This window comes from Choloepus didactylus, chromosome 2 (genome assembly GCF_015220235.1).
Source record: "Choloepus didactylus isolate mChoDid1 chromosome 2, mChoDid1.pri, whole genome shotgun sequence".
NCBI classification, from domain to species: domain Eukaryota; kingdom Metazoa; phylum Chordata; class Mammalia; order Pilosa; family Megalonychidae; genus Choloepus; species Choloepus didactylus.
The window spans coordinates 71,942,737-71,957,092 of record NC_051308.1 but is presented as its reverse complement, the minus strand read 5'-3'; the positions used below and the strand labels follow the sequence as shown (position 1 = coordinate 71,957,092).

At 34.1% G+C, this 14,356-nt stretch overlaps 1 protein-coding gene across 5 annotated transcripts in view; it reads right to left on the bottom strand.

Moving 5' to 3' along the window:
• Positions 1-14,356, bottom strand: part of BRINP3 (BMP/retinoic acid inducible neural specific 3) — a 518,616-nt gene that overhangs the window by 81,590 nt on the left and 422,670 nt on the right. For all 5 annotated transcript variants that reach the window (XM_037825140.1, XM_037825141.1, XM_037825142.1 and 2 more), the window contains one exon: positions 6,161-6,383. In XM_037825140.1, coding sequence (XP_037681068.1) covers positions 6,161-6,383 — 223 coding nt within the window. The remainder of the gene's footprint in view (positions 1-6,160; positions 6,384-14,356) is intronic.

Genomic DNA, 14,356 nt, shown 5'->3' with positions numbered 1-14,356 from the left:
CTTTTGTTGCACCATGAACTATTATGCCTGCCTTAAGGAAAAGCGCTTATGCAGTTGCTTCAGTTGTAAGCTGAGGTAGCCACTTTTTAGTGAAAATCATTTTTAGTTGAAAGAGTGATTGACAGACTGTGGTTATTCAAGCTTGAATAGCTGCAAGATATTTCTTAGAAATGAGCAAAATGAACCTGACACTGCAAGACAAACAACTGACATATTTGATGTCAATGATAAAATTCTAACATGCAAGTGAAAATCAGAAATTTGGGAAACTGTATCTGCCACTCTGAGATTGGCAGTTTTCCAATACTTAAAAACTTTTCTTATGAGTTCAATGATGATAATTAGGACTGGGATTTTTGTTATTGTATAATGAAATGTGTCAACAATTGGAAAAACTTCATAACTAAGTGAATCAGTATTTTCCACATGACTAGCACATGATTTTGTATGCACAGGTAAATGATCCACTCAAAGTACTAGATAGACAAAAAGATTTCATATAACAGATTTAAAAATATTAATCATGTGGCTACAGATTCTACATTACAACCAACATTTAGGAAGCCACCACGGGTTGAGTTTGGTATTTTATCGAAGAATAATATCCACAATTATCTAAAAAGGCTATTACCATACTTAGGTTTCAACAATTCTGTGTGAGGCTGGATTTTCATCAGATACTTCAACTCCAAACTACAAACAGCAACAAACTGAATGCAGAAGCTATGAGAATTCAGCTTTCTTCTACTAAACTAGATTTAAAGAAATTGGCAAAAAAAATAGCGATGAGAAAGCAGACTTAGAATAATCTGAGTGTCAACTTTATCATATATGAAGAGCAGAACTACCCTCTATATTATTAAAAGTAACTTCAACCTATCTGTCTTTACACCAGAAATGTGAAGAATATAATTCATTGAGATGCACTTTTAACAGTCTTATTTTCATTTGTTTTTCTGTATTTTTCAAGATTTTGGATATAAGAAATTGGAAAATATTTCTGGAGTGGCATAAATTCAAGAATGAAGGTGAGAAAAATTTCCATAACGGCAAGACATAAAATAGAATTTAAAATGCAACTGAGACACTTGGATTGCTTACCTAATCTGCCTTTCAAAAATTTCTAAAAATATTTCATAAATATCCAACCTCCTTATTTCTACACTAATGTACTAACAGACTATAGTGTGTGAATGTATGTGTGTATATATGCCTACATATATATTTACATTTGTTTTCTTAATGTCATTTTAATATTATTTTATTAAATTGAGAGAAACAAACAAACAAAAAAAACTCACGCTTGTAGTGAAAGAAAAAAAGGGAATTGGAAAAAAATCCAAATTCAATAAATTCTTTCATCTACAAAAATGTCTGTCTTGTTTGTGCATGTGTGTGAGGAATAATAACCTAACACAGGCATTATGCTAAAAAAAAAAGTCAAGAAAAACCTTCAGCAATCTTTCTTTTACAAAACTTCTGAACTAAATAAGTCAAAGATTTTTTTCTATACTTTATATTATTCTACTCCAAATAATATGTTTTTATTTTATTCTGCTGATTTACCTTGTACCCATCAATTTGATGACATGTCAGAGGACATTTTTCTAACTAGAGAAAGTCCCGTATTAAATATTTAGTAGAGACATGATCTCTTTTGACAATATTTAGCCAAGTATGATTATTGTGAATAGGTAACTCAATAGAGTTGTTTGAAAATGAAAATTTCAGCAAAGTATTTCTTTTATATAGAGATTATTTAATTTCACTGAAAATTCATTTAATTTGCTTTTATTTAAGCATTCCAGGGACACAGTTTTATAGAGGCTTCCAAGCCACACACATGTTCCATGGCAAATCTAACTGCCTAGGGGATTGTGACAGATTGAGTTATGTACCACAGAAGAAAAACAAAAAAACAACCATGTTCTTAATTTTAATCCTACTCTTGTGGGTGTGAATTTATTGTAAATAGGACTTTTTGAAGATGATGTTTTTAGTTAAGGTATGGCCAAAAGAATCAGGATGCATGTTAATCCTATCACTGGAGGCCTTATTAAAAAAAATAAAAAGCCACAGTGAGTTGCTAGAAGCTGGAAGTCGGCAGAAACCCAGAAGAGAAAGGAGAAGACACTGCTATGTGCATCATCATGTAATGGAAAAGCCAAGGAACCCCAAGATTGCTAGCAGCCAACCAGAGAATGCCACAGTTTTTGCAGGGAAAGCATTGCCTTGCTGATGCCTCAATTTCGAACTTCTAGTCTCAAAACAGTGAGCCAGTAAATTCCCACTGTTTAAGCCAATTCACTGTACATTATTTGTCATAGCAGCCTGGAAACTAAGACAGGGACTTAAGTACAACCTTTGACAAAGAAGTGACTAATACTGACCAAGTATTAATTCCTAGGTAGCCAAGCTAAAATATAAAAAGCAAGAAAAGAAAATCTGAGTGGGACTGTCAGAGGCTGCATGCTGTAGAAGAAATAAACCACACAGAGTTAGTTCAACCAAGTCACTAAACAAATAAATGTCTCATTAAATAATAACCACAGTAACCCTACAGAGCTCAGGTACAGAGTATATCAACATTCAGAGGTGCTAAAATTTATTATCTAAAATGTCCAGTTTCAACAAATTTATAAGACATGCAAAGAAATAGGGTAGTGTAATTCATACACTGGAAAAAAGCAGGTAATTGGAACTGTTTTAAAAGGGATACAGATGGTGTTTGTGGCACACAAAGACTTCAAAGAAGCCATTATAAATATGTTCAAAGAACTAAAGGAGATCATGTCGAAAGAATCACAGGAAGACATAACAATGTCTCATCAACTAGATAATATCAATAAAGAGATAGAAATGATTTTAAATAACAGACAAACTGGATTTTTGGAAAGAAGTGTACAATAACTAAAATAAACAAAAAACAAAAAACAAACAAAAAAAACTAGTGTTTTTATTTCCAGTGCTCAAGATGACATTGACTGCCCACAGCATGAATTGGCAGTAGAGATACATGAAATATCATCATTAGACGCTGCTACTCAAATGCTTATTAAAGACAAGGCTCTGGGTGACAGACAGTGTATTCAATGCCCTAACAGACTAACAGAGTTTTGTGGAGTTAGAAAGTATGACATTGGCTGGTGTTTCCTAAATAGGCTGTATGCAGTTTTATAGAAAGGGATGAGCTCAAGTCTTCAAATTCCCAGCTCATACTGCTGCATGAAGGACATGAAAGTTTCTATGTGTGCCCTGAAAAAACTCTTAATTCTAGTAGGTGCAGACTTGAGATTTCTGAAAACCAGACACAGAGTCTCATTGTGAGAGTTGTTGTTTTATAACATAAACAGAATTCCTAACTATTCAGTGTATTTGTGACAATACTGATTGGAAAGGAATGGGATCCTGAAAATTGGAATGAGTTCATATGGGTTGGTAAAGATGATGACTGGGAGGGAACACTGAAACCTAGGTTTTGCTGAGTCTTTGCCAGATAAATGCCTACTAATCTGCCCTAAGGAATCAGTCACCCAGTCTCCAGTCAGCCCTGAGGAATCCGCTAGCCAGCCAGCCTCCATCTGAAGAGAGTGAACTTGTGCTTGATAATCCTGAGTTAACAGCCCTCACACCTCTGTCTGAAAAGATGACCCGTGGACTGCCCTCAGTTAGTTGGTTTGCAAGATATTGCTGATTCCTCTCATAAGCCACTGCCATCACCCCTATTTTCTTCCAGACTTATAACTACATTGAAGTCTAACCAGGCTATTCATGAAAGGAGAGGTACAAAGAGTGACCCATGGAGAACTGTGCTACACTCTTATGGCAGGAGAGGCCAAGTGAAGCTAGTAGAACTTCCTGTATCTGGCAAAATAGTAAAACAAAAGCACTTCTACATTCCCGGAGGGATTTCAGAGATCAGTGCCACCATCAAGGAACTGAAAGGATACAGGAATAGTGATTCCTACCTTATCCCCATTCAAGTCTCCAATTTGGCCTGTGCAGAATACAGATGGATTCTGGAGAAATACAGTAGATCATTGTAAATTTAACCAGATGGTGACTCCTATTGCAGCAGCTATTCCAGATGAGGTATCATTGCTTGAGCGAATCAACACATCCCTTGGTACTGGGGATGCAGCTATTGATCTGGCAAATGCCTTTTTCTTTACCTGTTAGTAAAGTCCATCAGAAACAGTTTTCTTTCAACTGGCAATGCCAGCAATACACCTTCACCAGCTTACCAAAGGAGTATATAAACTCTCTAGCCCTATGTCACAATCCAGATCACAAGGTCTTTGTCTTTCCCTTCCACAAGACATCACCATGGTCCATTATATTCATGACATCATGTTGACTGGACCTAGTGAGCAAGAAGTAGCAACCACTGTAGACTTACCAGTAAGACATTTCCATGTCAGAGAATGAGAGATAAATCCAACAAAAATTCAAAGGCCTTCTTCTAACTCAGTGAAATTTCTAGGTATCCAGTGGTGTGGGGCATATCAAGAAATCTCTTCTGAGGTGAAGGATAAGCTGTTGAATCTTGCCCTCCAGCAACCGAAAAAGAGGCACAATACCTAGCTGGTCTCTCTAGATTTTAGAGGCAACATATTCCTCATTTGAGTGTGCTACTCTGGCCTATTTACTGAATCAAAAAGTTGCTACTTTTGAGTGGGGAGCAGAACAAAAGGAGACAGTGCAATAGGTCCAAGGTGCCATTGCAAAGCTGCTCTGTCACTTGGACAAAATGATTCAATAGAAACAATGCTGCTGAAAATTTCAGTGGCAAACAGAAATTCCATTTGGAGCCTTTGGCAGGGCTCTACAGGAGAATCACATGAGAGTATCTTTTAAGGAGATACGTATGGGTGCCAAGTTAACAAAGGGTGTACTGTGTTGGTTCAGTTCATGTGTTGGCTTGGCAAGGTTATGGTGTACAGTTGTTTGGTCAAGCAAGCACTGGTCTGATTGTTATTGTAAGGATATTTTGTGGAGATGGAATCACTTGTTGGTTCTGTTTCCTTAGAGATGCCAACTAACACAGATGTTAGATAAACAATTGTATGCCAACAAATTGGATAACCTAGATAAAATAAATAATTTCCTAGAAGCACACAAACTACCTTCACTGACTCAAGAAGAAACAGAAGATCTCATCAGACCAATAATAGTAAAGATAATAAATCAATAATCAAAAACCTCCAAACAAACAAAAGCCCGGTACCAGACTGTCTCACTGGGAATTATACCAAACATTCAAAGAAGCATTAACAACAATCCTGTTAAAATTCTTTCAAAAGATTGAAGAGGAAGAAACACTTCTCAACTCCTTTTATGAGGCCTGCTTCATCTTAATACCAAAACCAGACAAAGATATGGTATGGAAAGAAAATTACAGACCAACATCCCTTAAGAACATAGATGTGAAAATCTTCAACACAGAGCTAGCAAAATGAGTCAAACAGCAAATTAAAAAATATATACCCATGATCAATGGTATCTTAGCAGAAAAGTTTTCAAACTTTCGCCATTGAATATAATGTTAACTGTGGGAGTTATGTAAGGGTGGTTCTACAGTGACCAGTCAATATATACTAAAATAACAAATCCAAAAGCTGTGCTTTACAAAATCAATTCAGCCATAAATATTTTAATAGTTTGTTGCCCCCCAGTCATATAAAATTTACAAACCTTCACAGTTATTTTCAGAGATTCCTGTAGAGTGAGGTTTATGGTTCTCTAAACACTGCTTATAGAAAATACACCTTACATGATTTTATTTGAAAATGACATATCTAGAAATTCCCCTTTTTGGTCTGCTTACTTCTTATGCTCTTGATATAACTGTAGGAATCTGTGGTTTTCTTGTTACAGTAAAACTATTATTAGTTAACTACAATAAAAACAAGCTTGGAGTGATTTATTTGTTCTGAAAATAAAAGACACACAAAAAGAGGTGTTAGTGTATATACTCTAGTTTACTATTACTTTTGAAAGTAGCTACAATTTATTATGAGATTAGAAAATATTTTGTTTTAAAATTATCTCCAATAATTTAATTACCACTATACTATGTGTATTACCATGCCAGCATTCATGAAAAAAAGCCACTGTCAAAACAATGGCTTCAGTTCTCTACATAATCAAAATGTCTTACCTTTGTCTTGGCAGGCTGATGAGGGGTTGTTTATGGCACCTCTTGCTAAGGCTAAAGAGCTTGTGTACAATTTTCTGTGCCTTTAGGAAAAGTTGCTTCATGCTGTTCTTCAGTTGTTCGTAACGGCGCTGAAAGCTAGAATCTGTTGTCCACAAATGCATTACGGTAGATGCATTCAGAAAGTAATTCATTGGTAGCCTTTTCATAAAGAACTTGAATTCATCTGAAAAAAGTTAAAATTCAATTCTTTAATTATTGAAACAATTAGTTTTCTCCTCTCCCCCAAAACAAATTTAATATGTTAATGTTACAATGAATAAATACTATCTTTTATTTGTGGTAGCAGTTAACAGAAAGATGGGAAATTTTGAATCCTGAGGATTTTCTTTTTTGTTACCCTTAAAATAGAACTTGCATGGTAGAGGATAATTAGAATAAATATCTGCAATTAAAAAAAAAAAAAAGGTCGGGCAGAAAGTTTAAGTTCAACTTATTTTTCTCATACTCTCCTTGTGATGGCATTTGAATAAACTTTCTCTCAAACATAGTCATCATTAATCTAGATTTCATTTTTGGCATTAGCCTTAATAATCCTTCTGAAGTATTTTATGTTAAAGAAAACATCATAAATGTTCATTAACTCAGTAATTAACTATGTAATTACTACTAAATGATTTTATTAATGTTTAAAGAAAAAGAAATCTTTAAATTGAAAATTAATAATATTTAAGCATTCTGATTATCTCCCTTAATTGACCATATTCCAATTTGTTGTCACATAACAGTTTAAAACATGATTGCATACAAAAAGAGAAAAATAAAAATAATCTAAAGCACCAATATTGATCTTTATTTTGTCAACAATTATCAAATTTGAATTCACCTTCTTTTCAAATGTCTCTAGGAATAAAAGGCGATGGTACACTAAAATAAATAATAATGTGAAAGGTCTATTAAATATCTAAACATGAAAGCTAGTTGGGTCTTTTCTCCATTCTCTCTCTTCTGAAGTAAAAATTATGAATAAGGACTTAAACTTTTTATTGCTTTTGGTACTTGTTTAAAAGATTTATTTTATTAAGGGTATCATGCTACACCCATTTTCCCTGTAATAGATGACTGGTATTCACACACACACATGCACACACACACACACACCCATCACCACCACCACCACAACCTCCACAAGATTTGAAAAATTTTTTAATGGTTGAGAAAGCATTATTTAACAAGTCAGCACAAACCACATATTAGTCCCTAATCTGTCAATAATGAGCTATATGGTATGCAATAAACTTCAGCTTCTCTGTGCCTTAATGTCCTTCTCTGTAAATGATACAGAAAGTTTTAAATATTGATAAACACCTCGAGCCTTAAAATCCTACAAGTTTATAAACAGTTGTTTTCAAAAGTCCAGTTACAGTGCTGACGTTACCATTCAACTGTATTTTCACTAGGTTTCTCAATACCTAATAATTGTATATAGGCATTGTCTTTTGCAGTATTTTAAAATCACCAGATCACTGTTCAACATTTCTTGAAATATGTCATTCACATCTGACAAAATAAACCATACTAATTCACATACATGTTTAGAGCAATGGATTTATATATATTTTAAATATCTAGATCCAAACTATTTCATCAGTGCTGGGAAATGCAACTTTTACAATTCAAAGCAGATCATATTTATGAATATTGGGATTGTTGTTTCTTCAAGAGCAAATAAATATGGAGCACTGGCATCTTTGGGCATAGAGAATATAGACTTTGACCAGAAGAAGGAAAAAATAAAACAAAAGAAAGCACTTTTTACAGCAAAGAATAATAGGAAAAGATTTTAGAGAATGTATCCATTTGCTATGCATCAAATAACTTTTTAAGTAAGCAGGGTATAAATAAAACATGCATTTTAAAACTCCAATTTGACAGTACCCTACATTTTGTTTTGCCCCATATGTCTCTTTTGCAAAATCCCCTATTTTGAATAAATGAGATGATGCATGGAAATTGGAAAGCATTCCTTGGATTATGCACAGAACAGATGCCTCTATTTTGAAAAGCAATCTTTCATTTCATTGTCATCTTTTACTTGCACACTTTTGATAAGCCTTTATTGTTTTATTTGTGTGCATATTTTATTAATTTTCATTTTTTATAGTAGTGTTAGGAAAGTTTCTAAATCACTAAATTGTATTCAACTTAAGTAATATTTTACAGTAGAATTCATTTTTTTTGTACTAAAGTGTATATAATAGTGTATGTGAGCTGAAAACTGACAGGATGTGATTTCTGAGAAACACAGTTTTCTATGACACTTGAATAATTACTTCATTATGAAATCATTAAGAGTCACCACAGACAGTCATCCAAAACATTTACTGAATACCTGTTGTTCACAGAACACACAGATGTTTCAGTCTTTGACTGCAAGAATGGATATGACTTTCATCATATCTTTAAAAAATGACTACCTGATGTCATGTAATATTTTCAAATTCTAAAACAATACCTTCAGTTATCTGAAATTGATTTTACTTGAAAGTCAGTAGAATCAGCAGAAATATTCCTTTGAATATCTTTTCTTTCATTTTTGGCAATTACTAAAATTCAGATTTATAGAATACATAAATAACAGTCAGTTGACAAATTAGAATTGTTATATAAGTCAACCAATTTGCATAACTACAAAGGGAAACTAAAATAATTAGGGGATGCTAGATAATGTTTTATCCTGCAGTACTCTCCAGCAGTACATAGTAGATAGAAGAAGCATTGTTTTTCAAACTCTAAGCAAACAATGCTAGCCATATTGTTTGAGGTGAATACATTTCTAAAAGAAAAAAGTCAATGTCGAATAGAGATCACCCAGAAAAACTAAATTTAGCTTAGGTTATTATAGAGAGATTAATCTGTAAATATCTGCTTATAAGTACATATTGATTGAGTTCTTTTGCTCAGAATAGTTTTGGGGTCTACACAGAAACCAAATAAAAATAACAACAAAATCAACAAAAATAGTGATAATAAACATAGTCTATGCTGAGAAGAATTTATAGTCAGTCACAGTCTCAACTAAACTAATTTACATGAAGCAAAGAAAAATACAAGGGAAAATGTAGGATATTAACAAATTATGTGGAGGCAAAGAGAATTAGGCTAGGTGACATCTTTCAGATAAAGAATAGATAAGTACTAGATGAACAGATTGATAGCTAGGGACAAAGTTAACTCTCTGGAATACTACTACTACTTCTCCATTAAAAATGAATATTTTTGTTTTAGATAGATTTTCATTTTGTTGCTTCTTTCCTCCCCTGACAGAACTGTAGTTAGTTAGCACTTGATATCTAATTAGCATAATTTTGACATTAATGGTTTCTCAATTGCTCTTGCTCTCTCTTCCCTAATGTATGAGTTCTTAGTTTGGGTGGGTACTTTTTAAATGCTATAAATATTAACTCAATCCTCATAATAGTCCTTCTGGCAAACTTTCTTAGAGCACTTCTGTATGCAGTTGCAGACAATCTTTAGGGGCATAACTCTAATGAGAGCAAAAAGTTTTATTAACACTGCTGAATTTACATATTGATCTTAGGTATTTATATCTTCAAGCTCTTTTCAATCTTAAACTCCACAGTTAAATACAATTGAAATGCTTCACGGTGTGAAAGGATATTTAAAATAATATGTCTGACTTGTGTTTCTGTCAGTATTCATGGGCATTAAAAACAGTGACAAATATTGTTTATTATGAATTTTCAAATATTCAGAACTTGTATTTGTAATTGTTTTAGGATACTTTTTCAAGTACATTCCAAAATTTTCTAGAGTGCTGAAAGCATAGAATTTATTTTCTGAAAAATCTAGAAAATTAATTAGTTTTTTTTATAATTAAGAAATGGTTTCTTAAGTTTTAAATGGACCAAAAGAATTCAAAACCGGAGCTGTTACCAATGGTAAACCAATGGTAGTGTGCTGGCTGGAAGCTGTTATGTACCCCAGAAAAGGCCATGTTCTTTTAATCCATGCCTGGGTGCAGACATACTTTGATTAGGTTATTTCAATTGAGATGTGTGCCACCCCATTCAAGGTGGATCTTAATCCCCTTACTGGGAGTCCTCTAAAAGAGGATAAAGGACACATAGAAAAGGGAGTCCTTTAAAAGAGGATAAAGGACACATCTCTCAGAGATCTCAGAGAAGCTAACAGATGAAATTAAGAGAAGCACACAGAGAAAAGCCCCTAAGAAGCTAGGAGGGCACCCATTGAAGCTCAGAGAGGAAGCCACAGGAACAAGCAGCTGAAAGAAAAGAAACCCAGGAGCAAAGAACCAGCAGCCCCAGCCATGTACTTTCCCATGTGACAGAGGTGACCTGGAGCCAGAAGCCTGTCTTCAGAGTGCAGCTTTAGCAAACCAAAACAGGTAGCAAGGGTTGAGGAAGGAAATAGGTATTTTACAATTTTAATAAATTCATACAAATGTGTTAATCTGATTAAAATTTAAATAAATATTGTAAATAAAATAAAACACGGCCAAAAGACACTAATGAATTATCAATCCACAATTTACATATCCTATGCTTCAAACATGTAAATCAAATGACATTAATTACTTGCCAAATATAAAAGTAAAGGCCTACTGATTCACATTTTAAATATTTTTTTTATGAATTACTTAACACTGGCACAATTCAAGTATCTTTATATTAGGAATGATTATGCTGTATGGATGACAGTTTAAATTATGAAAGCATAGCAATATTATTATTACAATAGTAACAAACTATTGCAAAACAAAATATATGAAGAATAAGGACACTGGGCAACTTAAAAAGAAAGAAGAAAATAGGCCAAGTAATATATGTTAGATATATATGAAGAATCCATTCAAGCTTTTATTTTTTTTAAACAGAAAAGATGATCATTACTGACTTTGTGATAATATTGATGCAATTCCTTCAAACTCATCTCTCCTGGTTATGTTTGTGAGGTTAGGGTTTTCTGAAATAAGTACATGCTAACAAACATTCTCTAGTATTGCAAACTTTCCTACAAATAATCAGTTAATAAAACAAACATTATCTCCTAATACTGAATGCAGTGCTGTGGCCTTATCTGTGCACATGGCAAGTATGTTCTTTTTTTCCTGTGGCTTTATTTTATTTGTTCAGTTTTTCTACAAAAGGTTTAGATTTAGTAGATACTAAGTACTTCCTCCAATGCTGCCAAATAAACAACAAACTTTATCTTCCACTGAACTTCCAAGTTAGAGTTCAACCAGAATATCCTCTATTAATGCCATTTTTGTTCCAGCAATGTTTACTGGAAGAGGGTAAGGGTTCATCTGCCCTCTTATGATTTTCAATGGCAAAGATATGTCTAGTAAATAAATGAATTGAAACCTTTGACACTACAGAAATGATAGCCTTGAGTAGGCAAGATACAGGATTGGCAAAAGGATGATGTGGGGATGAAAGTAGAGGAAAAAGGGCAAATGAGAACAAAAGTTGAGAGAGACAATCCAGAAGATCAGTGTCCTGAATGGGAAAAAGTTAACTAAGCTCTGAAATGACGTCTGATGCTGGAGAGGGTGGAAATACTACACAAATTTTGACTCATGCAATAATCTTGTTAGGATTGGTCAATATTTACATTTACAAATGTTTCTTCTCTCAACATTTGAATGATTTGCATCAGGTTAGAATGTTTCCAACTTATACAATAAATTACCAATACAACTTTGAGTAGTCACATGTCAATGCAAGTCTATTCAGATCCTTCTATAAGCCATGGGCACAAAGTTTATCCCAAATTTGACAAAATGCTATAATTAAATGCTGCCTCAAATAAATGGTAAACCTATGCAATAACCTGAGCCAAGAGAATTCAAGTTGCTCAGGCATTAGCATTTGAGGATCAGAAAAAAAGAGAGCATGATGCATTTAAAGAAATGAAGCCTGGACAGAAGGACTTTATGGAAAATGTTTTAAAAAGGAATAGAATACAAACATGAATTGAAAGACACCACAGTCCTTTGTGTAAACCCATTATTGCATATTACTTTAAACATTTCAAGTCCTGTTAATGTCTCATATTCTTTTCATAGTATATGTAACTGTTAAGTAATGTGTTGTTGTAACAAAATTTTTGACAAATTGTTGTAAGAAAGATACATTAAACAAGAAAGGAACAATCCATAGTTGATCAATGGGGTAGAAAAGATTGTACAAGTGGAATTTGCTTACCAAAGATGTGCTAGTTGTTTCTTAAGTCATTTAACTATATTTGGGTATTCCACATAGTTTTTAAAAACTATGTGTGTGACTTAATAAAGTTATTCCTGAATGTAAAAAAAAATTGTGAGGCTACAAATTGGCACACAGGTATATAAATCAGAAACAGACAATAATTCCTTAGTAGCTTCTTCAAAATAAGTGATATTTTTCCTGGACACTTTTTCTTCTAAAATGCACATCATATTTGCATGTTTACATACACAAATAAGTTAAGTCAGTCAGAGTGATCTGTCCTGCATTGGGTTGCCCTGCCTATAAATTCTCTTCACGTGTTTTTGGAAATTACCCAGGCAGGGCTTTATGTCTAACTATCAAAGCTGGGGGAATGAGTCAAGACCTCACTTTTCCAGTGCCCTTGAAGTTACATAAGTGGGTCCATCATTGAAGCTACACCGATCATGTGTACCCACCCAGATTTTGGATCAAAAGCTGTTAATGCAAAGAAGGAGAGGCTGCACTTCTCTCAGGAGATAGTGGCTAAGACAGTAAACGTCGTTTTTAGTAATTTTTGTCATTTATCTACTGTTTACTGCAAGTAAGATTGATGGCTTCACTGTAGCAGTCTCCTGCACGATTTTTGGCTTTGTCCCAACTATGTAGCACAAGAACATATTTCTCCAGCCTTTTGGTGATTTTGTATGCTACCTTATGTCCTTTAATGAATCTCTTATCAGTTTAAGTAAGCTAGAGCCTCTTTTTTTAACTTGCTACAAAGAGTGTGGACTGAGAGAGGGTTCGTATCAGAAGTGATCCCTGAGAATAACAGGGAGAACTGGACTTTGGTTTCCTGGATTGATTGGGACAAAGGCTTTAAAAAGGTATACAGTGGTAAGGGTGGTACTTTGACAACAGAATTACTATTAGCGGTCTTCTAGAATGAAGTGATTATTGTAGGCCTGGCTTTTGTGTCTATGCACCTGCCTACAACTGAATGAAATACATGAGAATCTCAAAGACTGGGATTTGAGTTAGTTACTGCTAATGGCCACGGCTTGCATAAAGACCTTTAATTCCTACACTTTCTTCTCAAAGCACAGAATAAATGCTAGTGGTGTTCAAAGACTAGTAAAGCAATATTTTATCTCTTGCAGCTGTAGCGCTTCAAAACAAATTTTAATCCTAAAATTGAATTTAAATTCCTGCCAGATCTCTTGTGTTAAAGCTAGAAAGACTGATTGAGAAGGTTTGGGAACCTGGGAACTGGAAAGTAGATATGTGGGAGAATTGGGATTAACACAAGAATCATAAATACCAATTTTTGCTTTTCTTGCCCAAAAGAACAGCACTTGCTGTTCCATCTGATGGACTATTCTTTCTTGCTTCTTGACGATAATGGTATTAACTGAAGGGATAGCCTTCATTGGGAAGCCAATTTTTGTCATGCCCAAGCTCATCACTGATCATGCCCTATGGGAACTTACTGAAAAGAACCTAAGAGAAGGTTAATTTTCCAGTAGACTATCAAGCATTTGCTATATTTTCTTGGAGAAAATAAACAAATGCATTAGTGAAAAGTAATGATGAGTATTCTATTGGCTGTTTCTGTAGCCTGGGACACCATTTAGAGTGTGAAAAATCAGTATAAACACAAATGGACTCTCTGATTTAAATGAGGATACGAATACCCCCACTGTGACTGAGACTTCTTAGGCATTAGAAGCAAGGTGGACATAGGTATTGTAACACACAGCATGGCCGGTGTGCTACTTAGAAAAGTATGTCTTGTAGGAATTTTAGAGTTTAATAATCAATCATTTTCCTAAGGACTGAAATACAGGATGAGTGCTCTGAGATACTATTTGTTTTGCATAATTGAAGAAGAGAAAATAATGATCTAGGTCTGCCAAAAACGGCCTGACTTTAGACATCCTGAGGGAGAAGAATGCTATCCTACCCA